Source organism: Peromyscus maniculatus, chromosome 5, assembly GCF_049852395.1.
Source record: "Peromyscus maniculatus bairdii isolate BWxNUB_F1_BW_parent chromosome 5, HU_Pman_BW_mat_3.1, whole genome shotgun sequence".
Lineage (NCBI taxonomy): Eukaryota > Metazoa > Chordata > Mammalia > Rodentia > Cricetidae > Peromyscus > Peromyscus maniculatus.
Window position 1 is genome coordinate 10,112,758 of NC_134856.1, and position 26,551 is coordinate 10,139,308.

A 26,551-nucleotide genomic window follows, 5' to 3' on the forward strand; every position below is an offset into this window, starting at 1 on the left:
GCGAAACTTCTGCAGGGACAGAAGACAGCCACCAGCCGTCAGTACTTTGGGAAGTCGGCCCTGAGTAGAATTGGGGGATTACTAAGAGACCTGGATTCGGAGAATAACGTTCAATCAAAACTTTGTAGCTTGCTGTTCTTCTCGACTTTTTATTATTAGAAACAAAAGTCAAATCCTTGATTTTGACACCTTTTGCCTAGTTTACTTTGTCTATGTACAAGTATTCGAACATTACCTATCCCAAGACATTTCAATCACGACAACACTGAGCATGAGGCTCTTTAGGGGTCCTTAGTCACATGACCAATGTCACCACCCTAAAATAACTTCATCCTCTAACATGTAGACTATATTAAAATGACCTCAATCATCCCCAGTACACACAATAACGTCTAAGTAGAACAAGACTGAGAATGTGGCTCGGGTGGTAGAGAGCTTTGACTAGTGTGGAGGAGGCACTAGGTTCAACCACAGCACTGCAAATCAAAACTTACTAGAAACGAGAAATGGTTCGGTCTTAGGAGCAACTGCAGTGCCAAGAATAAGGACCTGAGTTCAAATCCTCAGCACCCACATAAAAATCTGGCATGGCTGTGTGTGTAACCCCAGTGGGGAGGATTGCTAGGGACTGCTGAGGAGGAACCTGACTCAAAGGAATTAGGCAAAGAATGACATGGCAGAATGCATGGTGATAGTGTAGGGAATGGATGGACAGACTCACACACACACACACACACACACACACACACACACACACACACACACACACACACACACACACACAGGCTTGGGGTGTGTGTGTGGATATATCTTAACTAAGAACCAGGCAAGATTTGGCATACTTGGCTCTTTCAAGTTCATCCTATTTCTGTCCCTCAAATCTCTCCTCTCTCTGGATCAGGCTCTCACTATGTAGACCAGGCTGGCCTTGAACTGGCAGAGGTCAAGAGCTGGGATTAAAGGCATGTGCCACCACATGTAGCTTGAGCCCCTGGTTTAACCATGGGTTTGGAATTATGCACTGAGATCTGGTGGGCTCACCTTGGAGTGAAGACAATGACTACCCCTCCACCAGAATTCATCAGTAACCAGTAGTTCAAGAGGGAGGAACGGCCCCCATGCCCGCCCTGAGCCATGGTTGTTTATTGACGGGCCCAGGCTTGTGCAGGCAACCACAGCTGCTGTGAGATCATTTGCCATGTCTGTGTCATGCCCTGGAGATTATAGGCCAGTTTTTCTCTACTTTGTTTTTGCTTTTTAAGACAGAGTCTCATGTAGCCCAGGCTGTCTTCAAATTCCCTACATAGCCAAGGCAGACCTTGAACCCAGATCCTTCTGCCTCCAGCTCCTGCTGGGATTACAGGCATGCTCTCTCTCCTCTCTAACTCTGACTTCAGGAAACAATGCCAGCCCCGTTTCCCAGGTGGTAAAGGGAAGAGGAACTTGGATTCAGTCCCTTGTCCCCTAACATCAAGCCAGCCGGTCCTGGGTTGTGCTCCTTGGCCAGGCCATTCCCATTTGATGAGCTGGCCCACCATCACCACATTGAGCTCTAACCAGATGGCTGTGCTGTGGCACCATCCGGAGACGTGTAAACACTTGCTAGTCCAGCAGAGAAGATGGCGGGGAAAGACCGAGGGTGGTGGGGACTGGAGGTGTGAGCCCTGGAGTGTAAGTGGTAAATAGGAAGTGTTTATTTGAGGGAGACCTTGAGGGACAGGGAGGTGGTGTGGCAGTGAGGCTGGTAGGGGATTACGGTGGCTGGAGAGTGGGGGGGGCTCCATTCTCCCGCAGCTTCTGCCATGGTCCCATGAGGGGTATCAAACAAAGCCTTTCACAAAGTCTACCAAGCGTGGGTCCTTGTAGAGCTTTTCCTCCAGCGCCAGGTACTTCAGCGGAGCCAGCTCTTTGTGCCTGAGCAGAGGGAGGAAGGAGAAGGTGAGGGTTGTGCGGACTCTCAGAGCGCTCCCGGGGGTCCTCCTGGCTCCGCCCCTTACCGATTGAGCCGCTGTTCCAAGATGCGGATGCGGAACATGGCCTGTGAGCAGTAGCTCAGATACAGGTCTTCGTCCTCAGACGTCAGGGTCACCTGGTTCTCCTGGTACCACTGCTGCTTCTTCTGCAGTTCCTGAGTCTCCTGGGGGGCGGAGGGAGATGAGCAGGGGGAAGGGGTGAACTGATCCCCAGCCAGGGTGTAGGCCCACAGGTTACCAGGCAGCCCCAAGAGGATTACACGCCCCCATCCGCCAATCCCAGGGAGAGGGGCAAAGTTAGAGGATCACAAAACATCTCGGGTGGGGACTGCTGGAGCCATGATTCGAAGGACAGCCTGTGGCATGAGCTCAGAACAGGAACAAAACAGCTAGTCAGGGCTGGAGATGTGGCTAAGTGTGCGGCCCTAGGTTTGACCCCCAGCACCTCAGACACAAAATCAAAACAGCTGGGTGTGGTGGTGCACATCCCAGCACTCATTAGGCAGGGCAGAGGGATCTCTGTGAATTTAACACAGAGATCTGGTCTCCACATCAAGTTCCAGGCCAGTGGGGGCTACAGAGTGAGACACTGTCTCTGAAAAAACAAAACAAGGGCACTGACTGCTCTCCAGAGGACTGGGGTTCGATTCCCAAAACTCACAAGGAGGCTCACAATCATCTGAAACTCTAGTCCCAGGGGATTGATGCCCTCTTCTGGCTTCTGAGGACACCAGGTGTACAGTACACATGGTGTACATACACATGTGCAGACAAAACACCTATACACACAAAATAACTGCATGATCTAGACAAGTTGCTGACATGCTCAGAGCCCCCAAAAGCTCATCTCCAAAAATAAGAATTGTTGTGTCCAATTCCACCCAACCCTGCTCTGTGCACTCTGTGAAAACTAAGGCACTGCATGGAGACCAAATGGTACACACCTCACCTATCTCACAGAAATGGGCCAAGGACTAGGAGCTGTTAGAATGTGCCACCCATCCATCCATATATCCACAATGCACCCATCCATTCCTTTATCCCTTGTCTGCCAAATCTTATCTACCCATCTGCCCACTCATTCATCAATCCATCCATCCACTCATCATCCATCCATCCATCCATCCATCCATCCATCCATCCATCCATCCATCCATCCATCCATCCATTCATCCCTATCCCACCTCTAATCCTCACCCACATCCATCTACCCACATATCCAACTACACCCACCCACCCACTTCATCCATTTACCCATCTACCTGCCTATCCACACATATTCACCTACCATCCATCCATCAACTCATCCATCCAATAATGAAGTGGGTGTTTGGAAGCCCCAATTACAGACACATCCATCCACCCTTCATCCACAGATCTGTGAGGCACCGAGCAAAGACTTCAGGACCCATTTTCTGGCTGAGGACAGTGAGGTCACCTCCCCTGCCTTGGGCCCTGGCCACACCTTCTCAAAGCGCGCCTGGATGAGGTTAGCCTTGTCGATGAGGCGCTGCTTGAAGTCGCTGAGACACTCGTCCTTGAGGCGCACAGCCTGCCAGCGTGTTAGCTTCTCGCCCGGAGGGAGCTGTGCCAGGAACGGGGCCAGGTAGTCCAGCTGGGCCTCCACTTGCCGCAGGTGCTCCTCATGCAGGACACGCTCCTGTGGGCCAGGGAACCAGCTGAAAGCAGGATGTCCAGGAGACCTCCCGAGCAGCCGAGTCCATGGTGCAGTAGCACAAATCCAGGTCCCAGATAGGGTTCCTGTGCGATCTAAGTTCCTAAGGACCGCCTCTTGACCCACGTTTAAGGGTGACATGTAATTCCTGTTTCTGACATGAATTCATCTCTCAGTCTGAGCCTCAGTTTCCTCCTCTGAAAACAGACCAGCTTAGGTCTGGAAAGCACATAGCCTGGGTGGTGGTTAGCCATGATACTAAACTATCATTTTTCTCTTTTGCCCAGAAAGCCCTACATGGGGCACACAGGAGCCAGAGAAACTGGAGACATGGGCCATTGTTGCCCTTCCCTATGGATCCAGGAACAATCCAAAGCCCAGCCTTGGCAGGTCAACTACAAACTACTTCAGAGATCTTCACTGCCTGGGGTGACCCATCAACACGGTCCGGTCCGTGTGGCAGGTGGTAGGCAACAGGAATACTCATATGACATCACCAGTGACATCATCCCTTACAAAGGGCTCCCGTGCGCTCCCGACCCTGGAGGCTGGGCTCCAGGGAAGGAGACCCGGGGAGAGCGGGGAGGCTCACCATGGCCTCCCGATACTCTTTGCTCTTCTCATTGCGCTTGGTGTCATAGATGGAGACCGTCAGCGTGTGGGCCTCTTCCTCCTCTTCCCTAAGCTTCAGGATCTCCAGCACCTTGATCGCACATAATGGAGGATATGCACGTCTAAGACCTTCCCTCCCTGCCACACCCACCCTCTGGGAGGACCTTACCTCCAGCTCTGACTCCCAGGCCTGATGTCGGGACAGCTTTTCTTCATTCTTCAGGTGAATCATGGTCTCGTACTGGTAGAGAAGTTTCTTGGTGTGCTCCATTGGCTCCACCTGGGACCAGAACCACCACAATGACAGAGAGGCCGCAACCGGTCAGGTCTAGGGACTGCTAGGTTTAAATCTACTATCTTTTTCTAGCTGGGTGACCTCAAGCAAGGTGACTAGCCTCTCCAGACATCAGCATCCTTGTCTACAAAGACATGCTTACAAAGAGGGACCAAAGGAAGATGCACAGGGGCTGAGGGGTGTGCCAGAGAGCGCTAACTAGACTAGGAAGGTGAGCTCATCTAGGAAGATAAGAGTACCCTGCCACCTCCAGGGTGGGTTCCTGGGATCTGGGGTCTAGGTTCCCCAGAGGTGCAAGTGGGGACCATGAGGATGCCTCAGCCTGCTGGGTTCTCATTTTGATGGAAATGGGATGATCTTCCAGAGGAGCTGCGAGGGAAATGCCCTCAGATGGGAGCTTTACATGTTCCTAGGGACAGAGATGGGCTTCCCGGTGGCCCCTTCATGGGGGAAGGGGGGAAGTCTACCTGGGGTTTCCCAAGTTGCCAGAAGACGCTGCAGGTACAGTTTCCAGAGTGTGCCCCCACCTCCCCTGCCCCGTGCCGTTGCCAACCCACCTCGTAGCTGATGCACATGTCCGGCGTCATGATGATCTTGTTGCCTTTGCTGTCGACCTCCGTGCGCCGCAGGAACTCACGCTTGGATGAGGTGATGTAGTCATCTCGGCAGTGGTAGCGAAGCTGAATGCGCTCCTCCAGGATCAGAAACACGCGCTCTGCCACGTCCTCATCTGCAGGCTTCGCTGGGTTGCGGAAGAACCGCTCTGTGATTTTCTGTGTGACCAGAGCATGCAGAGGAGGGAGGTAGATTTCTGTGCATGCTCCGTGGGTAGGAGCAAAGGACTCTCAGGATCCAGGAGTCTGGGGGTGGGGGTTGTTAATCAGCCCTTCCTAGCCAGACAATAGGTTCTGTGACTCCCATAAGTTCTCAGGGCCCAGCCATGTCAGCTTCAGGTGGTGTTGGACCCTTCTTCAGTTCTCTCCACAAGACTCTGCTTGCCAGCTCATAGAGATGGGGAGTTCTCTCCAGGAAGCCTGTCTCATTACCAGATATCCCCCACAATGGAAAGGAGCCCCTTTGGTGTGTGGCCAGGAAGCTCAGTGGCCAAGAACTCTGTAGAGAATGGGTTCTCCGATTGCAATAAAATTAAAAAGACTCTCAAGAACAAATTGTGTGTGTGAGCCTTGGTGTGCATACACACACTTATGTGGTGGCCAGAGATTGACACTGTCTTTCTCGAATGCTCTCCAGCTTGTTTTTTGAGATAGCATTTCTGTCTCAAAGCCTGGACTCACTTGAAGCCAGAGCTCACTGGGTTGACTTGACTGGCGGGCGAACAAACCAGCCTCCCTGGTGCTGGGATTTCAGATGCGTGTCACAGTGCTTGGCTGTTTTTGTGGGCGCTGGAGCTCAAACTGGGGTCCTCATGCTTTACTTAGTGAGCTGTCCTTCATCCCTGAGTTCATTGAGATAGGGTCTCATGTGGCTCAGACTGGCCTGGACTCATTATGTAGTTGAGGGTTGCCTTGAACTCTCGATCCTTCAGCTACCACCTCTCAAGTGCTGGGATTAATTGTCCAGCTAAGAACAAACCCAGTCCACAGTAATATTGGAGAGAGGCCATTCTGAGGTTGTTACATTTCTCTGGTTTCTCATAGTTGCAGATGTCTGGTCATAAGTGTGTATTTGTTCACAACAATAAGGAAACAGTGCTTCTTTGTCTAGTGGCCGGGGACCCAGCTTAGCCCTAGTAAGCCAGGGGTCTGCATTTGTCACGGTGCTTGTTTTACATTTAGAACCCTGGAAAATCACAGGCCTTAATACCATCCCAGAACCAGGGTTTCCCCCATCCTGACCATCCCCTATCTGCCAGAGCAGGTGGGCAGCTAGTGCCCAGCCCAAGCATGCTCTCACCACCATGGGCCTCGGGTTGGACTCTGCGCTGTTCTGGGTGAGCTTCTTGACTCTGGGTCCAAAATTGATGTGGCGATAGGAGAGGAAGTCTGAGCGTCCCTGATAGCATTCTGTCATAGTCAGGGGCGTCTCCTCCCGCTTTATCAGGCCATCCACACGGATCTTTTCATAGAATTCCATGACGCGGTCCATCTCAGGCAGCATAGACTTGTATGAGTGCACTGGAGGGGGAGTGGGAAGGAAGGGGTCGGGTGAGCACCCGGAGGTGTGGCAGCCGGCTCTGCACCCGATCCCAGGCCTAGGGAGAGAGAGAGCAGCTCTTCGGTACACATGAGCATTAGCCAGGTACCCAGTCCTGACTTTCTGGGTATTATGGTTACATCCAACTCTTCGTTTTTATAAACAACTCCGTGATGAACATCTACACCATGCAATTATGGTTCTTGCTCTTTTCTGACCACAAATTCTCAGCAGAGGAATGACTGGGTCAAAATGTATGCACATGTTAAGGCCATTATTGTTGTTAGAGATGGAACACAGGACCTCCGAAATGTTAAGCATGTGTTCTACCACTGAGTACATCCCCATGTTAACACATTTAGCTCAACTACTCTTAAGAAGAGAGTGGTCGGCCAACATCAACAGGGAGCAACTTCCTGCTGCCTCTAACCCCTGTCACATCCGGTTAGGACCATTTGCTCCCAACAAAAGCATGGCATGGTCCCTCGTTGGTTTAATCTTGAAATTTACGACTCCCCAGCACAGTTGATGTGTTTCCATGTGTTGGTTGGCCCCAGATTTTTCTCTGGTGAAGTCTGGGGTAGGATATGAATCCTAGAAGGCGTACCTTCCCAACTCATGGACTCCATAGTCTGTAAACAGCGGGCCCTCTGCCCTCTGCCCTTGCCCTTGTCCGTGGTGTCTAGTTGGCTTTACTGCCCAACATTCTTAGACCCTTTACATGTGACCCACGCCACATGGCCTCTGGTGGAGATTCCAGCTTGATCCCAGCCACAGACCAGCATGTGGCCTTGGCTTTGACTTTCCTAGAGAGCTGTTGACCACAACATCTTCCTTTTCCGAGCCTCCGCAGCTGCCTGCACACCTCCTTATCTTACAGAGGCAGGGGCAGTTGTCTATATCACCACCCGAGAGCCTCGTGGATACCTGGGGCTGGTTCTTCCCATCACACATCCTTATACGGAAGCCCCCCTCCCCCGGGGCTCTTGGCTTGCCCAGCCGTGGGATCCACACACCACGCAGAGCTTGGGGATGGCCCGGCTTGAAGTAGTCCACCTGCAGGCCTGTGGTCTTGTTTATGTGCTTCAGCTCCAGCATGTCCTCACGGTTCTGGTACCACTCCTTGATCTCCAGAACCTTTGTACCTGGGGGGGGGGGGCGGGCAAAGATGGCTGTGGCAGGCAGACCGGCTCCTCTGGCCTCCGCCACACACACACACACACACACACACACACACACACACACACACACACACCAAGAAAGGAGACGTGATGTGCCCAGAGTCACCGAGCACAACATCTGGCTGTCCCACATCCCGACCCCCAGGGTGCCTTACACTGCAGGTCTTCGTAGGTGGTGAGGCGGGTAACCAGGCCATTGCTGTTGAGGTACGGGGCCCACTTCTCGAGCTGCGCTTTCTTGTACTGTATCACCTTCTTTCCACTGGGACAGCGCGTCTCAAACTCTGCGGACGCACAGGGGGCTGGGATCTCTCCTTCCACCCTCCCTAGCCACTTCTGCATTTTCTGCCTCGCCTCTAAAGTGCCTCCGGGCCCGGAAAGAGCTCCAGGGAGGGAGGAAACCGTCACTAGTGTTGGCTTCAGCTCTTCCCAAGGCATCCAAGCCAGAACCCCAGCACTCCCTAAGAGTCATATCTGTGACCCAGCCCCCTCTCAGCCCTGCCAGGCCTTCACCAGTGAGAACATGATGCCAGAATGACTTCTGATCCTTCAAAGCCCATCCCCAGTGGTCCCTACTTCTTAAGTCCCATTTTGCCTCCATCCTTCATCTAGGCTGTGATGAGTGCTCCCACTCCAGGCTCTATGACCTCTCCCCCAGCACTTGCCACCCACTGGAGCAGGCTGTGCCCTTCTTCTGGGTCTAGGTATTCCTAGACGGGCACATGTAGACATGGGGCAAAAGGTAGCCCACTCCCTGCCTTCTTTGCCCGTGTCTCCTGGGGCCTGACCCCCTTACACCATCTACTACAGGTTCTGCACATGGCCTCCTCCGAACAGAGGATCCGAGGGAAGGAAAGAGGCCATGTTCCAGACCTGGGCGGTCATGATGTTAACAGTCCAGCTGTGTGCCAGATGGCGTCAGGCCCTGGGCACAGAGCTGGTGGGGTGTTGAGAATGTGGAAAGAAGGGCCCAGGAAACCTCTATGGCTTCTCTGCTGCGCTATGGCCGCAGAACTCCCTGGGGTCTGGGAACCGGTGAATGACAGAGACCTTCCGGGGTGATCTCAATCTGGGCGACCCATGAAGGCGGCATGTCGAAGCTCTTATCCTCCTCCTCTTTGGCCTGTGAGGAGAGGAGGTGGAATGCTGGCCTTGGAGCAGAGGCCATGACTCAGCTCTGTCTCCTACCCCAGTCCTAGACTTGCTAAGGGAGCTGTCCGTTTCCCCGGGAGAGACAGAAATCGGGAGCATGATCAGGATGAGGAAGAGGAGGAGTCAGCTTGGGCAGACCCCCACTCCCCACTTGCCTGGTCAAAGACGGTGGTGCCTGCTCTCATATCCTACCCTTCCAGCCAAACCACCTGCGGCCGTGATGACCTCTCAGAGAGGGTCACATGGAGCCATACCTTTAACTATACCTAACACCAGGTAAGGAGGGCTGGGAAAGTTCTGCATCCACACTAAGCCTTGGTTTCCTTAGCTGTTACCTGGGAGGACTAAAGGATGTCATGAACTGGCCTTGGGGCCCTGCCTGGCTGTCCTTCCCCTGTCTGGGCAGTAAGGCCTGGCCTGGACAAATGACCCTCAGACCAGGCTCGAGATTCTCTATGTGTATGCTTCCCGCCACAAACAACGCTCAGACCTTGGACACTTGCTCATCTAATTGTGACTTCCTTCAGGAACACACAAGATGAGGAGTGAGCAGGGGGCATTGGCAGAACTGTCTTGAGCCAGCCCAGGAATCCCAGGGCTGGTCCCACAGCTGAATGCTGGTTCTCAGGGTATATCATCTGTCCATGTTGGAGGTAACAAGGGTTCTCATTCTGGGCATGTGACAGGGCTTCCAGAAGGAGTGAGGTCCTAAGTCTAAGGGCACTGACCACTTAGGGCTGCATGCCCTGCACACGGCTGGTCCACGCTCACAGCCAGCAGGGGGCGCCGGTGCTCAGGAATGAGGAGCTGGAGAACAGGGTCATTCCCAGGCAGCTCCCAGAGCTGAGTCTTAACCGTTACCTCTGAGAACCCAGGTATGCCAGACCATCCAGGCTCGGCTCCTGGCTCTCGCACTTCCTGGGTGGGTCTTGTGGCGCCTCGTTTTGCCGGCTATCTATAACCTGCCAGCTTCCCAGGTGGAGGAGATTTTAAGGAGGGGGCCCAGATTCCGCACCGGAGCAGAGCCGGCCCCTCAGTGTCGCCTGTCGTTGTGAGCATTGCTCAAGCCCTGTCTGAAATCACGCGTCAAAACCCTCTCCCCAGCAGCTACGAGCCCGGGTGCATTTGGAAGGAAGGTCTTCGGGAGGAGGCAGCGAAGATCAAATGGGGTCCTTAGGCGGCCTCCTTACAACACGCTAAGTGTTCTTATGAGACAAGGGGGTTAGGACCCAGATTCATAGAGAGAGGGCCGGATCAAACACAGCACTGATGGCCATCAGCAAACCCAGGGCATCTCTGGAGAAAGCAGCCCTGCCGGCACCTTGATCCCGAAATTCCGGCCTCCGGTAGTGTGGGACTCCCTGTTTGTGACACTTCGCGATGGCAGGGCTAGATGCCACCCGTGACTGTTGCTATGGATACCAAACACAGTCTGTGACCCTCGCCTACTTTTACACAAGGAATGGGAGATCCCAAAGCAGAGTGGATTTGCCTAAGGCTCCCGGGCTCCCAGTCTCGATTTCTCACTCTAGACCTCATGCAGGAAGCACCCCCCCCCAACACACACACACATACACCTTGTTAGGAGATGACGGAAGGAAGGTTGACGAGGGGATACCCTGGGCCAATGGTCTTTAGAAGACCTAATAGGACAGGAAGGAAAGGCCTGGCTTGATAGAAAATCACAATGGTGACTAGCAGAGAGGCCAGCCCTGGGGTTCCCACTCCAAAGAGATGTGCTGTCTCAGGAGCAGCCCAACCCTTGAACAGGGCTCCAGATGTGAGAGGCTGAATTCAGGTACTGTCACTCCTTAACTCACTGGGAAGTCCTAAACTGGTCACTGGACATGCCTGGGCCTCTGTTTACCCATCTGTAAAATGGGGGCTCAGCCCAGGCCCTTCTGCCCTGAAGACTGTATGATTGCTACATCTGGACTCCCCCCCATACATGCACATGTTTTCAGGGGTGTCTGTCAGGCTGCCTGATGCAAAACAGGTGAAGGCCCTCAACCCACCCTCAGGCCATCCGACTCACCAGGTCGTCTATATCATCATCATCATCCAGCCCTTCATCATCCTCGTCAGCCATGGACAGGTGAGGCTTATCGGTCCCCAAGAGCATATACTCCCATCTCACAGGGTCTCCCAGGTCAAAGACCAAGTCCTGATGGAGAGAGAACCAACTGAGTGCACCCCCCGGAACCCCATGCCTGTGCCTGCTCCCAGGACAATGGAAATGGCTGTTCCCAGAGGCACGCAGGGGCTGTGCAGAATGTCAGCTCCATTCAGTCTCTAAGAATCCAGCCACTTTCTTCATCTCAACAGGGAAACAGGCCCCTCTCCCTCCCATCATCATTCCCTGGGAAGAAATCCTACGGCCATGTCCGGAGGAGACTCATCGGCGCCCTCTGCTGGGAACAGACCTGTATATGAGAGCGTTGTATGTCACGACGGAGCTTTCTGAGCAGGGGAACTACTAGGAAATGACTGGGTTCAAGTGAGCCTTCTTGGTTTGTCTTTTTGTTCATTTCTTTTCCCCAGGCCAAGGAGGCAAGAACCAGCTCCTCCTCAGGACTCAGGAGAATACAAAGATCACAGAAGAAACCAGCCCTGCCAGGACCTCAGTCCCGGACTTCCAGTCTCCAGAACTGTGAGACAAAGAATTTGGTTCTTTTGTTTTAATACCCTCCTTATGGGGAAGAAACATTTAAATGTGGGTTAGCATAAAGGAAACCTTAGCATTCGATTATCTCCAAAAAGTTTTGTATGTGGTTTTTAGGCATACACACACACACACACACACACACACACACACACACACACACACGGAACACTCAAATATGTGCTCTCAAAAGAAAAGTTAGTTTTCTCCAAAGGAGTCTCACTGGGAATACAAACCACACTTAGGGCAGGCCCCATGCTCAGCTGTAGATGCCACCACAGAACAAACTCAAGGGTGTTTTTGGAGGGGTTTTTGGTCTCGTAATGCTTTCCTGTCTTGTCTTTGCTTGTTTGCTTTTAACATTACAGGCCTTTGGCTTATGTATCATAGTTTCTGATTTTGTGTTTTTATGGGATTTCTGCATGTGTGTGTGTGTGTGTGTGTGTGTGTGTGTGTGCATGCGCGTGCATGTTTCTTGTGCTTTTTCTTTGGCTCTTTTTTCTGTTTATTTGTTATGTCCTATTCTGCTTTGTTTTTTAATTTTATCTTATCTTTTTCTTTGTGTTATTATTATCATTATTTTAGATACCTGTTTATTCTAATAAGAAAAAGAAAGCATATGGATTTAGGCAGGTGGGGAGGTAGAAAGGATCTGGGAGAAGTTGTGGGGAAACTATAATCAGAAACTATTATATGAGATAATTTTATTTATGTATTTATTTTTGAGATAGAGTCTTTCTGTGTAACCCTGTCTGTCCTTGAACTCACCCTGTAGACCAGGCTGGCTTCCAATTCACAGAGATCTTCCTGTCTCTGCCTCCTGAATGCTAGGATTAAAGGTGTGCACCACCATGCCAAGCTTAAAAATATATTTTCAATTAAAAATAAAAAATGTTTTCAAATTTGAGGGCATACATAGAAAAATAATAGCTATAAATTTAATTTTATAAAACAAAACATAGTAAATGGCTTCATCACCATAATAAAGAGGCTGAGAATGTAAAATGCATAAAGGAAAGATCCAACAATACACACTTAAATTTAGAAAACACAAACAGAGTTGTAAAAGGCAAAGATGGTCCATGCTAACATAAACCTAAAGAAAGCCAGAGAATCTCTATTTTTTTTTAAAGATTTATTTATTTATTACATATACAGTGTTCTGCCTGCATGTATGCCTGCAGGCCAGAAGAAGGCACCAGATCTCATTCTAGATGGTTTGAGCCATCATGTGGTTGCTGGGAATTGAACTCAGGACCTTTGGAAGAGCAGCCAGTGCCCTTAACTGCTGAGCCATCTCTCCAGCCCCCAAGAGAATCTCTATTTATGGATTGTAAATAGATATCTAGAAAGTGTGAAGCAAAGAACAATAGAAGGAACAGAAATCCAACATTATAATCCAGCTTTTGGATAAAGTCAAAAACTTTAGAATATAGAAAACCAGCAAAGACATGGAAGAGTGGAGCACCATCAACTGACTGGAGTTAATTGACATTCAGTAGAACATTCCACCCAACTTCAAAGGACAGACATTCTCGTCAAATGCACAGAACGCTTAAGATGCAGCATAGGGGCTGGAGAGGTGGCTCAGCGGTTAAGAGCACTGACTGCTCTTCCAGAGGTCCTGAGTTCAATTCCCAGCAATCACGTGATGACTCACAACCATCTGTAATGAGATCTGGTGCCCTCTTCTGGCCTGCAGGCATACATGCTGTATACATAATAAAAAAATCTTTTTAAAGAAAGAAAGAAAGGAAGGAAGGAAGGAGGGAGGGAGGGAGGGAGGGAGGGAGGGAGGGAGGAAGGAAGGAAGGGAGGAAGGAAGGAAAGAAAAGAAAGAAAGAAAGAAAGAAAGAAAGAAAGAAAGAAAGAAAGAAAGAAAGAAAGAAAGAAAGAAAGAGAAAGAGAAAACACAGATATTTAGCCGGGCGGCGGCGGCGGCGGCGGCGGCGGCGGCGGCGGCGGCGGCGGCGCACGCCCTTAATCCCAGCACTCGGGAGGCAGAGCCAGGTGGATCTTTATGAGTTCGAGGCCAGCCTGGGCTACCAAGTGAGTCCCAGGAAAGGCACAAAGCTACACAGAGAAACCCTGTCTCGGGGAAAAAAAAAAAAGATGCAGCATAGTCTGAACCAAAACCCCAGCCATGATAGGACAGTGGGGATCACACACCAAGAATTCTCTAACAGTCAGAGAATTAAGACCGAAATAAAGAATAGGCCACTAGGAAATAGCTACATATCTATAAATGAAACACCACTTTCGGTTTTGTTTTTTCAAGACAGGGTTTCTCGGTGCTGCCCTGGCAGATCCATCTGCCTCTGCTTCCCACGTGCTGGGGTCAAAGTCATGAGCCTCCACCGCCTGTCTAGAGCACCACATCTGAAAATGACCTGTAAATCAGAGGATAAGTGGAAAGGAAAACGAGACTTTTGAACCGAATGAAAGCGAGTCCACAGGCCATTGACATGTGGGGATGCCAGTGGAGGAGCTCACAGTGAAATGAGGTCTTTACCAGCAGAATAGGCCCAGAGTAATGACTTTAGTTTCCACCGTAAGAAACGAACTCATGAAATTTAAAGCAAGCATTAGAAAATAATAAGGATCAGAGTAGAAAAAAATGAAACAAAGTTATAGGAAAAATCAACAAAACCAAATTCTGGTTTATTGACAATTTTAACAGTATTGATAAACCTCTAATTAGATTCATTAGGAGAAAAAATACATGTACATTATCAGTGCCAACAGAGAGAATAGAGTCATCACTCTGAACATTAAAGTCATGGACTCTAAAACGTTAAAAAAAAAATAAGGAGCAATTATTAACATTTTTATAGCAATAATTGGGAAACTTAAAAGAAAGGGGCAAACTTTCCCAAAGGACAGAAACTACCAGAATTCACTCAAGAATAAATGCCCTGGGCTGAGAGTGTACAGGTTGAAGCTGGAATACTTGACTGCAATACCCAAGGCTTGGGGCTTCCTCCCCAGAACTGCCAAAACAAACAAAGTATCCAAACTGAGTGTGCAGTGTAAGACATCTCCACAAAGAAAATTCTAGACCCGGACGGACGGCTTCCAAGGAAGAAACAATATCGATTCTATAGAAAGTCACATAGAGGAGGTTTTTAAATGATCTTGCAGATAGAAAAGCCCCAAAGTCTTTCTAATTTTTAGAGTTAACAAGCAGGTTTAAAACTTCCTGGATCTGAGGACAATGCAAAAAAATCAATCGTAGTTTTAAAACAATGCAACACCAAGTTCTACTCACAGAACAGCTAATATGAGAAGAGAGAAAACAGGGCGGGCATCCGTGTGCACACCTGTGATCTCAGCATTTGGGAGGCTGAGGCAAGATTGTGGGTTCCAGAGCGACCTGGAACCTAGAGAGCAACCCCATCTCAAACTCCCGAACAAATAAAGACTGAGTACTGGTAAGGAGTAGGAGGCTGTCTAGACTCTCACGCAATGCTGGGGGTGGGGGCTATAAATCATGCCGTCATTTTTTGCAAAGGGGAAGAATCTGACTCTCCTAAGTCTTGACCAATCAGAAGTGAGTATATGTGTTCATTGAAATGCAGGTAGGGAAATGTCCACTGCAGCGCTATCCCAAATAGTCCCATGCTGGAAATGACCTAAACATGCCACTCTGAAATAGAAAACTAGGTCCTGGTGTGCTTCAAGAAGAGGGAGTTACTAAACAGTGAAGATGACCCAAGTACTGCACACAGGAAGTGGATGAATCTCACAAGTATCTCCATGACTCAACACACACCAAGAACACACACTGTATGACTCAGCTGATGAGCTGTCCTGAATCAGAATAAACTGAGGGACCCTGTAAGGAGTCAGCATGGGCTCTGTCCCCAAAGCCGATCCCTCTTGCCTGCACCCCCACCTTTCAATGACGGCTCAAATAAGGTCATCATCTCCCTGTGGACCTATGCATCGCTTTCAAGTCAAGAGTGTTGGTTTATATAAATAAATTTTTCCAGTGTTGGGGATCATCTCAGAGCCTGTATGCTAAGTACCTGCTCTACCACTGAGCTCATAACTGGGTGGGAGGGGGCAGGTCCTGGTTATGTAGGGGAGTTCATTTTTACAAACCGATCCAGTAAGATATGCATTTAAGACTGTGTACCTCTTCATATATGCACATGCGTGCATACGTGTGTGTGTGTGTGTGTGTGTGTGTGTGTGTGTGTGTGTGTGTGGTGTTTGGTGTCAATATGGAGGCCAGAGGATAACTCGCAGGAATCAGTTCTCTCCTTACACCATGTGGGTGGGTCCCTAGTATCTAACTCAGGTCATTAGGGTTGGTGGCAAGCATTTTTTACCCATTGGGCCATCCTACCAGCCCATGCCTGTGCTGTTTATGCCCTTAAAGTACAAGTATACATTTGGGAGGGCAGGAGGAAGGAGCAGCAACTGGACACGGGATTTCCGAGGTATGGGTCATATTCTTTCTCAGTCTGGGTGATCAGCTCACAGAATTCAGTGGGCAATGTGCTTAGCGCTGCAGGGGTACACACATTCCTGCATGGGCGTTAGGTTTCCACCCCGAGTTCATCCACACAAGCCAACAGCCCACAGGTTAGAAGGGATGCACACATCAAAACTGGAGAAGTTCATCTTGCCGGAATGGTCCTTGATGGGCAGGAGCGTGGGTTCCGGGGCCTCCTGATGTCAGGAGCTGCCCCCATCCCTGGTCTTTACCCCCACGCCCCGCTCCCGCGCACCTTGCAGCAGTTCCAACAGTCCTGCATGTTGATCCAGTAGTTCTTGTGGTTCCAAAGGCTCTCGATGCCCAGGAAGTGCTCATCCTTGGTGCTGTAGCTGCGTGCTGTCAGTGGGTCGATGAAGAAGCTCTCAGGCACCTCGCGCTTCCCGGCCAGCACCAGGACCCAGGCATGCACCCGCAGGCCATGCAGGGGGTCGGGCTTCGACTTCTCTTCCTCCTGCACAGGGAAAGTGGGTGACCACCAGCCAAGGGGAACTCTTCCATCACCCTTCCTTGAAGCCCAAGGTTTCAACCCATAACATGGGAGGGGCCGATCAGATCTGTGGTTCATTCTGTGGGACGATAGTACCTGGGGTGAGATTTCCTCTGAAGAAAGGCAATGCGCTCTACCGGTAAGGAGCGCTTTAGGGCCCTAGCATGTTATCCCTTGTGGGTACTGTGACCAGCCACGCCAGAGTGCAGGGCCGTTGAAACCCACCAGGAGGCGCTCTTCCTCCTCCCTGAGCCGCTTCTCTTCCAGGTCCTTGATCTCCTGCAATCTCTTTTCCTCCTGCTCCAGCTCAAACCTGCTGGTCAGGTCCCGGGGCGGCTTGATGGCGTACTTCTTAGGAATCGTCTTCTCTGCCATCTTGACTGCCTGTCACCCAACAACAGAGGAAAGTCCAGCTCCCACCCACACCCTTCACAGGGTCTACCCTGACAGAAGAGGGAGCGGCAGAGCTAGGGAGGAGTGGGGTGGGGCGGGGGTCCTCTCTACAGATCAAGCCTAGCTGCACAGCAGAGAACCGAAGGACCTCCCCACCAGCCTAGCGCTGGAAACTGTTCACACCAAGAGGAGCACAGCAAGAGGAGTCTTATTAGCCCCGCTGCCCAGGCTGACCTGGATCCTGGCCAGAAGGTGGAGCAGATTATCTGGGGTCAGAGCTTTCAGGGGTTATCCCTGGGAGGTTTCATGCATTGACCCCAAGATCAAGTTTTCTGGGCCAGGAAAGAATCTCTCTCTCTCTCTCTCTCTCTCTCTCTCTCTCTCTCTCTCTCTCTCTCTCTATATATATATATATATATATATATATATATATATATATATGTGCATGTGTGTATTTCTACATGTATATGTGTACACATGTGTATATAAATATGTACAAAATGACGGCTTGTAACAGTAAAAGAAATGCAATCTCCCGTCTTGGGAGTCAGACCCAGGTTTCCATCCCTGGGTCTCCATCCTCCAAACACGTTACCACATCTGTTTTTTTACCATGCCATTTTATCTTCCTGTACACTAAGAATGATAAGTAGCCACCGAGTCAGTTCATGCCCACATTAGACCTGTTTATCATCCAGAAAGTTCTCTACCTTTGTTACATATTGATGTAAGTTGGTTCTCTGCATTGCGGCTGAGACAAGGAGCCCAGGAGATGTGAGCTCAGAGGCCATGGAAAGAAAAGGCACAAGACAGCATTTGCTCATCCCTTGTGTGGTGGTTTGAAAGAAAATGGCCCTCATAGGTCCATAGAGAGTGGCACTGCTAGGGGGCGTGGCCTTGTGGGAGAGACTGTATCACTGGGGGTGCACTTTGAGGTTTCAAATGCTCAGACCACACCCTCTCTCCCTGCTGCCTGCTGATCCGGATGAGGGGCTCTCAGCTCCTTCTCCAACACCACCTCTGCCTGTGAGCCACCATGCTTCCTACCATGATGATAACGGGCTACACCTCCAAATCTGTAAGCCAGCCCCAAATAATTGTTTTCCTTATTAAGAGTTGACATGGTCATGGTGTCTCTTCACACAATAGAAACCCTAACTAAGACACCTTGCTTGGGGAGCCAGGCCCGAGCAAGCAGGCTGCCTGGCACCTCTCCCTCTCCCTAAATCTCCTGCTTAGTGCTTCAGGCCCCTGGGTCTTCATCCTTCACCTGCAGAGGAGCAGACTCTTGCCACAGAGCCCTGGAATCCACACCCAGGGTGTGCAAAGCTCTTTTTGTGCACAGCATGGTGTTTTTCCAAATGTAAGGAGATTTTTGTTTTGTATGTGTGATTCTAGCATGAAACATGCACAAAAATGCCTTCATGAACACTCATTACCCACAACCACAACCACACTCATACTCAGTGCTTTATGCTAACTTTAACATTTTTAAATTTTAAAAGCGCTTCTTTTGTTTGCAGAAACTCTGGTCATCATCAAGTTCTTAATCAGCAGACAGAAAACTCAACTGTCACTCCTTGGGGGTAGTGGTAACTTTTCCCCACTAAACAGGATACTTTTGGGCTAGGGATGTAGCCTAGACTAGCATGCTTGCCCAGCACATGCTAGGTTCCTGGTTCCATCCTGGAACCACAAAGGGAGAGGAGGGCTGAGAATCAAGCACTCACTTGGCCATTGTTTCCCACCACTAAAAGGACCAGCTGAGATTTTATCTTATGCCAGGGGAAGTGGGTAAGCTTGTGATAGTTAGATAGAAGGCAGAAACCATGTGAGTCATAAAATTTGCTCAGTGGGAGCACAGTGTCTTTTTTTTTTTTTTTTTTTTTTTCCCGAGACAGGGTTTCTCTGTTAGTTTTGGTGCCTGTCTTGGATCTTGCACTGTAGACCAGGCTGGCCTTGAACTCACAGAGACCCGCCTGGCTCTGCCTCCCGAGTGCTGTGATTAAAGGCGTGTGCTGCCACTGCCTGGCTGCCACTGCCTGGCGAGCACAGTGTGTGTTTTTTTTTTCTTTCAATAATTGAGTAAAACCGAAATTTATTATAAGCAACAGTCATCCTAGGGACCTCCATGCTATATATATAGCCTTCATGGTTCTATGGGTTGTGGTCTGATTGTTCTTTATTTTATATCTAGAATCCACTTATGAGTGAGTACATACCATGACTGTCTTTCTGGGTTTGGGTTACCTCACTCAGGATGATTTTTTTCTAGTTCCATCCATTGAGTACAGTGTCTTAAACTGAGCAAGGACAAAGCAAAAGGGGCAGCAGTTTGGAGAACTGAGCTGTGGGTGATGCTGAGGATGGAGAAACCTCCAAGGGTCTGAAATAGGGAGTCTGGAGCAACAGAGGATGCCTGGTGATGGGCCAGGAACCCATAAGTGTATGGACAGCCTGGGTGGGGACCCGCTTCTCTAAGGGTGGCCCTAGTCTTCTAAGGGTGGCCAGGGCGGGGACACAGCCCTCCTGTCCCTAAGGGTGGCCAGGGCGGGGACACAGTCCTCCTGTCCCTAAGGGTGGCCAAGGCAGGAACCTAGCTCCTGCTTCTCTAAGGATGGTCAGGGCAGGCCCTGATCCTCTGAGGTGGATGGGCAGCCCCAGGAGTTTGCGTCCTCTGCCATGCGTCAGGCATTACCTCTTTGGCCTTTACGGTGAGCGGGCACACTTCCCTGGTCAGGTCCATGAGGCACAGGTCTAGGGAGCCATAGCCATTGACGCAGTAGGCGTCGTAGCCAGAGCCAATGAGCATGGAGCAGAGCAGGTTGCTGAAGTCGAAGCAGTTCCCCTTCTGGTACTTGAGCACAGTGGTCGAGGAGTACAGGTGTGTGGGCTGAGCACAGAGCACCCGTCAGCTGGGCCAGACCCCGGGCCACTCACCACCCGCCGTCCGTCGGGTCGGGTCCCTGCCGCGTCGGGAGCCTCTTGAGGACGGGAGACAGACAGAGCCACGCCCCCCACGTGTGACTGCCATTCTAAGGAATTGGTGGCTCTCCTCCAGTGCTCTCCTCTCCTCCTCCTCCTCCATCCTTCTCATCCTTCTATCAGTGCTCGGTTATTCACCCCTCCTTCCTGTCTCCTTCCATTCTCAGGAGCCCAAAGATGGGCCTGAAGGCTACAGGCAGCTTGAAGTCCCCAGCTCTTACCTCCTGATACAAAAGAGGGAGACTGAGGCAGAATCCACCAGATGGGAGACCAGGCTTGCTGGGTATCCTCAGGCCAGTGATTGCCTCTCTGTGCCTCTGTTTCCCCCTACAGGTGTCTGGGAAGGCTGGAGCCTGCCTGAGCTTCTACGGCCCAGACGTGCCTTAAGCCTGCCCGCCTGCCCCATGCAACCAGGAAGTAGCACCTACCGGCTTGAGCGGGTCCAGCAGGGGGACCATGGTAAGGAAGTCTGACACGAACTGGGCGCAGGTGTCCCAGTTGTAGAGTTCCGGGTAGGGCATCAGGGTGGGCCTCAGGGTGGTGCTCACGAACTTCTGCAAGTGAGAGACCATGTGCAGCGGGGGACCCGTGAGCATCCGTGCCCGCCTGGCCCAACCTTCTTCCTTGACTTCTCAGGAGGACCCTAAAGAGGCCCGACTCACGGGCCTCGGGGTGGTGGAGCAGACCCTTGCCGGGAAGGCCGGGCATTGGCCAGTGGACGTGACCATGGCTGAGAGGCATTCACATCACTCCATGGGGACAGGACTAGCTTATTCCAGATCTGAGCTGGAAGGACTGGGGACTTCCCTCCAGGCTCAGAGAGGCCGGGTGACCTTATTGTCTAAGGTCACCCAATAAGATAGGGCTAAAGGAGATAAATCTCCAACCAGGTTGAGGCACTTGCAGAGCCTGCAGAGGTTCTGGGCAGGGGTAGCTGGTGACCAGGGTGGTCTCCAGTAGCAGGTGATAGCCCCTTAAGGGAAGGGCAAAGGAACAGGACAAAGTGGGGCAGAGTAGGCCCTAAAACCTGGCCCAGGTTTCTTGCTTCCCTCCACATGGCCCCAGGCACCTCCCTGAGCCTCTCTGGGCCTTAGTTTCCCCCCATCTATGCCTGTCCTGTGCACAGGAGGATTACATTCAGGCACGCGAGGTCTCTTAGCTTGTGTTAGTGGTCAGAGCTGAAAGTCAGAGCTAGCTCAGGGCTAGCCTGGGCTGCAAAGTAAGACCCCTTAACTCAAGACTAAGAAGGCTGGGGGTGTAGCTCAGCGGCAGGTGCTAACTCATGTGATAGGCCCTGGGCTCACCCCCTCCATACACCCCCCAGCCTCCAATTCAGATCCCAGGCCTGCCTTCCCCTGCATTTATCTCCTCCAGCTCCTGGCAGGCCAGGGCTGATTCACGGGAGCTTCCTGCTCCACGGGAGAGCTGTGATGTGCCCCCGAGACCGTGGAGAGCCGGCTGTGCCTCCCTCTACCCTCTGCTCCTGCTCTGGCCCTGCCCTCCAAGCCCCAGGCGTACAAGCACGTTGCACTCATTTAGCGGGTGCAAGAAGAGAGGCACGCGGTCCGGGCACAGGTGGCTGTACTGGCGGGAGAAGTTGTCGGCCACCAGCAGCAGGTGCTCCTCCTTGGGCGAGTTGGAAGTGTAGGAAGGAGGCAGCTTGGTGACGTCAATGAGGGCCTTGTTTATGATCCTGTGTCCCAGGAGGGGTGGCAAAGTTCCGAGTGAGGCCATGCTTGGCACCCCAGGCACCCCCAAAGCGCCTGACCTGTCTGTGCCTTTAACTTCACTTAGTCCTCACAACTACCCACACTTCCACCTTTACACAGACAAAGTCATGGAGGAAAGATGAGCGGTCCGGAAGCAGACCCTCGTACTGAACCTCATCCCTCTATGGCCACCCTCCCAGCCCGGGTGCTGCCTTCCTCTGCCTGGTCCTTTCTAACTGTGCCAGGGCTGCTGGCTGGGAAGCCCCAGTCCTGGCACTCACGGGTACTCAGCTGGAATGGGGGGCTCGATGGCCATGAGCCTCTTATCCAGGTCTCTAAGCTCGTCCTCTGTCATGATGGTTTCCTCTTTGCTCACTTCGGCTGGCTTCGTCATCCTCTCCATCTTTTCAGCCCGTTCTGCCCGTTCAGCTGCTTCCTCACGCTCAGCCGCCTCCTCCTCCTCTACTTTCTCTCTCAGGACCTCCATCCTGATATCTCTGGATAGCTAGAGACGAATATCTCTGTAGGGAAAAGCCGATATGCTCAAAATGGCCATGGTCGGCCAGAAAGACGGCACTGGGACCACCTGTGCATGCCGAGGGGCCTGGGGATGCTTTCCTCATAGAGGAGGAACAGCGTCCCTTGGAAGCATCCCTTCCATCAGGGAGGAAGTCTCATCTAGCCCATCTCTAACACCTTCTAATACAAAGCTCCCTTAGAACAAAGACAAGGAGCTGGACATGGTGATGCATGCCTATAATTATAGCACTTGAGAGGATGAAGCAGGAAGATTTTAAATTCCAGACTAGCCTGGGCTACATAGCCAAGCTCCTTCTCAACATCAGACAAAGTCAGTATCAGGTTACCCAAAGTTATTAATGTGGCTTTGACAACCACTTTCTCTTTCTAGTATTTGACATTAATGCTGTAGGGATTGCTGAACATATAGTTTCCTACTTAGGTATATTGACAAAGTTCAATGAGTCACCTGGATTAAAGGAAGTTATTTAGAATAGCAAGGCAAAACAAAACAAGACCCACAAAATAGAGAGTAAATGAAATCTCATCTCACTAAACTGGAAACTGAGGCACAGCTTACAAAGACCTACAGGGCTGGAGAGTTGGCTCAGTGGATAAGAACACTTACTGCTCTTCCAGAGGACCTGAGCTTGGTTCCCTGCACATGTTCCCTGGGTGTACACGGTGGCTCACACACATCTGTTACTCCAGTCCTAGGGGATCTGAGGCCCTCTCTGGCTTCCATGGACATTGCGTGCATGTAGTACACAGAGGTGTAGGCTGACCCGCACCGCGCCCCCCTCAACACACACACACAATTTAAGACTAACGTTTTAAAAGGCAGAGTTACTGCTAGGGCATGTGTGTGTGTGTGTGTGTGTGGGGGGTGACGACAGCCCAGAGGACAGTTATCATCCTGTGACACACATCGAGATGCTGTATGTACAGTCACAGAGCAAGACTTCACTAAGATTCACGGTCACCAACCCAAAGATCTGCCCCTTCCCACACCACAGAGACCCAGGCTTGAATTGGGGCACCGTGGTGCCAGGTTTGAAGTGTTCCGCTTCCTGGACTCTCTGGCAGTGAGTGGTGGGGACATGGCCCAGTCTGGCCAGCGATATGTGAGGAGAGAGGCCATTCGAGGGCAGAGGGCAGCAAGCACACAGCCTTGGTTCTAGGTCCATTTTATGCCTGGGGCATTCACACCAAGTGGGAGGTGGGGAAGCCGTTGGTAAAGGGCCCCCTGGGAGTATCAGGGTTGTCTGCTCAAGACAAGAGGAGAGTGAGTCAGGTTCCCGGGGATACCTTGAGCCTAGTACCACCCCAAGACTCCCAACTCACGTAAAAACGAGGCCTCTGTTTGGTCTCTGCTCCATGGCACCCAACACCACTCCGCCTGTCTGTCTGCCCTGCAGCTCAGGCCTTCCCTCCACCCACCTTTCAGATCTACTTCAGTGGAAGAGAAATCTCCAGCCCCCTGGAAGCAGTGCAGACAGGACAGCAATGAGGATGAGAGAGAAAAGGGATCCAGACTTGTTCTCAGCTCCGAGAGAGGAGTCACGCTAAGGAGCAAAGGGGACCAGGCTGGTGAGCTGGGATGTGGCTGAGTGGTAGTGTGCTTGCCAGTGTGCATGAGGCCCAGGGTTCCATCTCCAGCACTGCAAAATAAGGAGGAGGGGGGTGGAGGCTGGCCCTGCCTCCCCACTCCACCCCTACCCAACTGCCCCAGACTCTTGCCAAGGAAGGCATGGGCTGCCAGGGAGAGGTAGGGGTTGGGTATTTGCTATTCTTTTTGACAAAGCTAGCAACTCCTGCTGGGGCTCACAGGCCACTCCCCACCCCTTCCTGGCCCCCATTTCCCCTCCTGCAATTTGGAAGGGGAACAGGTTCTGCTGGTCCAATTCTGATATTCTGTGTTCCAGGACTCTGGAGGGCTGACTGCCTACGGCTAGATAGTCTGGTCTGTCTGAATCCTAGCGGAGGCCTTGGGTCCTGCAGGACTCCTGTTCCTGGGACAGACCTCCAGCTAAGCAGCATGGTGTGGTTATCAAAGCCCCTCGCCTGCACAGGGCAGATAACCAGGGAGGGGGTAATGCCTTCTAAGGCATTCACAGCTCACTAGACACCTGCTGTGTGTCAAGCCCCAGGGGTATACAAAAATGATATCCTTTATCCTTAAGTGACTCTGATGTAGTTAGTCCTATGAGACCCACTCTACAGGTGAGACTACTGAGGACTAGAGAGCCTGAGAGAATCATCCAAGTTACAGCTAGCAGAGAATAGATCTTTGACTGGAACACATGTGTTTCTGGCTCTGAAACCCATGTAAGATAGGGGAGCCGAGGAAGGGAAGGGGTGGGGAGTGGAGAGCGAGAAAAGAAACATGACACAAAGAGGTATCAGTGGGCAGGACCATTCCAGCTGGGGTTCAAGGTCACAGACTGGGTCACCAGAGTGGTCCAGGGTCCAGACCTGCAACACTACTCCTTATGCAGTGACTTACCCATAGTGTCCTTCTTGGAGTCCCTTCCCAGCAGTAACCTTCTCCTCCCCACAAAACAGGCCCCCCTGCAAGCTTTCATCAGACAAGCCAGGGCTGGAAGACCCCAAGAAGTACTCTGCTCCCCCATCCTGTTCCTCCTCCTCCCTATTTCAAGCAGGTCCAGCCATCCCCAGTTCCCAGATCCCTCCTTACCCTCTTCAAGAACAGTCTTACTAGCTGTTAGTTGTCTCCATGGTAACAACAGAGGGCAGGCCCTGGGAGAGGAGGCTTCTGGGAAATGTAGTTTTCTGTGGTTGCCCTGGGTCTAGTTCCCCAACCACCACCACCACCATAGTGTGCTGGATGGGAGAGTGCAAGGGCTTATCATGCTTTTAGGAATTTTTGTGAGCTAGTTGTCAAACACAGCATCATTAAATGATTTAAAAAAAAAAACCCTCCAGTGAAGTGTCTTAGTTATTGCTGTGAAGAGACACCGTGACCAAGGCAACTTCAAAAATTTATTAGGACTCAAGGTTCCAAAGGGTTACAATCCATGATTCATGGCAGGGAGCATGGCAGCGGGCTGGCTGGTTTGGCACTGGAACAGTAGCTGAGTGTTCACATCCTGATCTACAGGCACAGGGCAGGGAATGGGGTAGCTAACTGGGAATGGCATGAGCTTTTGAAAGCTCAAGGCACAGCCCCAGTGACACACCTCCTCCAATGAAACCTCACTTCCTCCCACAAAGCCACACGTCCTAATCCTTCTAAATCGTTCCACCGACTGGGGACCACCAAACTTTTAAATACATGAGCCTTTGGGGGTCATTCTCATTCAGACCACCACACAGAGAACTTTTATTAAAAACAAAAGCAGTAAATGCCCAAAGTTCATCATTTCCCAGTTATTCGACTGTTTTCTGTGTACTTGTAATTTTGTGCTGACCCATGCCACGTGGGTGCAGTGAGAATACAGCTACTTCCCTCTTCCCTGCTCTGTCCAGGGATGTCCGAGCAAGAGCTTAAAACTCAAGGTGGGCTAGTTACTCCAGGAGAATTGGAAAAGGCTACAGACCAAGGCTCCTCTTGGGGAGCAAACATCCCTGCCCCAGGAGAGGTAGCCTTCACCAAGACATCTGGAAGCCAGTGTGGGATCTAGGGTGGCAGGCTGCCTGACCGAGTGTGTGCTTTAGGCTGACTTGGGCTTAGAAGCAAGTGTCTTTAACCTTAAAGCCACCCCACCTGCCTTTTCTGAGGGAGGGTCACAGCGAGCTTCTTGTCATCTCCTCCTCAGAAGTCACTTTTGCCAGACGATGACAGAAGCGTCCTGCCTATCAGTCCCTGATGGGCACATTTAGGATGTGCTTGGATTCAGTCTGGGTGCTCTGCTGGCCACTGGGAGCTGCTTTTGTGGGGACTCTAGAAAACGAGAGGTATGAGCCCCACAGCTTCTCCCTGGCCTCAGAGAAGAGTCGTCCCTTCCCATCTACATCAGGAAGCCAGTCAATGGGGCTGTAGCTTGGTTGGCCACATCCCAGTGAGCCTGCCTGGGAAAGCTACCGCCTGGGTTCCCTTGAGGTCCAGGGTGGGAACTTGAAGATAGTTCTGAGACAGAGTCTTGCAATGTAATTGTCTTAGTCACTGATCTATTGCTGTGAGGAGACACCATGACCAAGGCAACTCTTACAAATGAAAACATTTAATCGGGGGCTTGCTTACAGTTTCAGGGCATTAGTCCATTATCATCATGGAGGGAAGCAGGCAG

The 26,551-nt window shown here is 51.3% G+C and overlaps 1 protein-coding gene across 4 annotated transcripts; it reads right to left on the reverse strand.

Moving 5' to 3' along the window:
• Nucleotides 1-129: 129 nt before the first annotated feature.
• Drc7 (dynein regulatory complex subunit 7) lies at nucleotides 130-25,056 on the reverse strand. 4 transcript variants are annotated; one of them, XM_016003752.3, is made up of 18 exons: nucleotides 25,000-25,056; nucleotides 22,064-22,303; nucleotides 21,592-21,766; nucleotides 20,502-20,627; nucleotides 19,787-19,981; nucleotides 16,921-17,079; nucleotides 16,441-16,659; nucleotides 11,078-11,206; nucleotides 8,941-9,013; nucleotides 8,046-8,174; nucleotides 7,726-7,854; nucleotides 6,470-6,690; nucleotides 5,113-5,328; nucleotides 4,430-4,540; nucleotides 4,241-4,351; nucleotides 3,439-3,633; nucleotides 1,998-2,137; nucleotides 130-1,914 (listed from the first exon to the last, which is right to left on the reverse strand). In XM_016003752.3, the coding sequence occupies exons 2-18, from the start codon at nucleotides 22,267-22,269 to the stop codon at nucleotides 1,821-1,823; spliced, it is 2,628 nt and encodes an 875-aa protein (XP_015859238.3). In that variant the 5' UTR covers nucleotides 22,270-22,303; nucleotides 25,000-25,056; the 3' UTR covers nucleotides 130-1,820. The 4 variants fall into 4 exon arrangements, with proteins under 4 accessions (XP_015859238.3, XP_076427763.1, XP_076427762.1 ...); XM_076571648.1 differs by having other exon boundaries at nucleotides 22,075-22,303; nucleotides 25,000-25,043; XM_076571647.1 differs by having other exon boundaries at nucleotides 22,075-22,303; nucleotides 24,808-25,006.
• Nucleotides 25,057-26,551: the final 1,495 nt, after the last annotated feature.

Excerpts from the sequence above, each read along its gene's own strand:
- Drc7 (XM_016003752.3), bottom strand. The coding sequence starts at position 22,269 with ATGGAGGTCCTGAGAGAGAAAGTAGAGGAGGAGGAGGCGGCTGAGCGT. Across the intron at positions 2,138-3,438 it reads TCCAGGCGCGCTTTGAGAAG|GAGACTCAGGAACTGCAGAA; the intron begins GTGTGGCCAGGG and ends TCCGCCCCCCAG. Across the intron at positions 1,915-1,997 it reads TTGGAACAGCGGCTCAATCG|GCACAAAGAGCTGGCTCCGC; the intron begins GTAAGGGGCGGA and ends CCCTCTGCTCAG.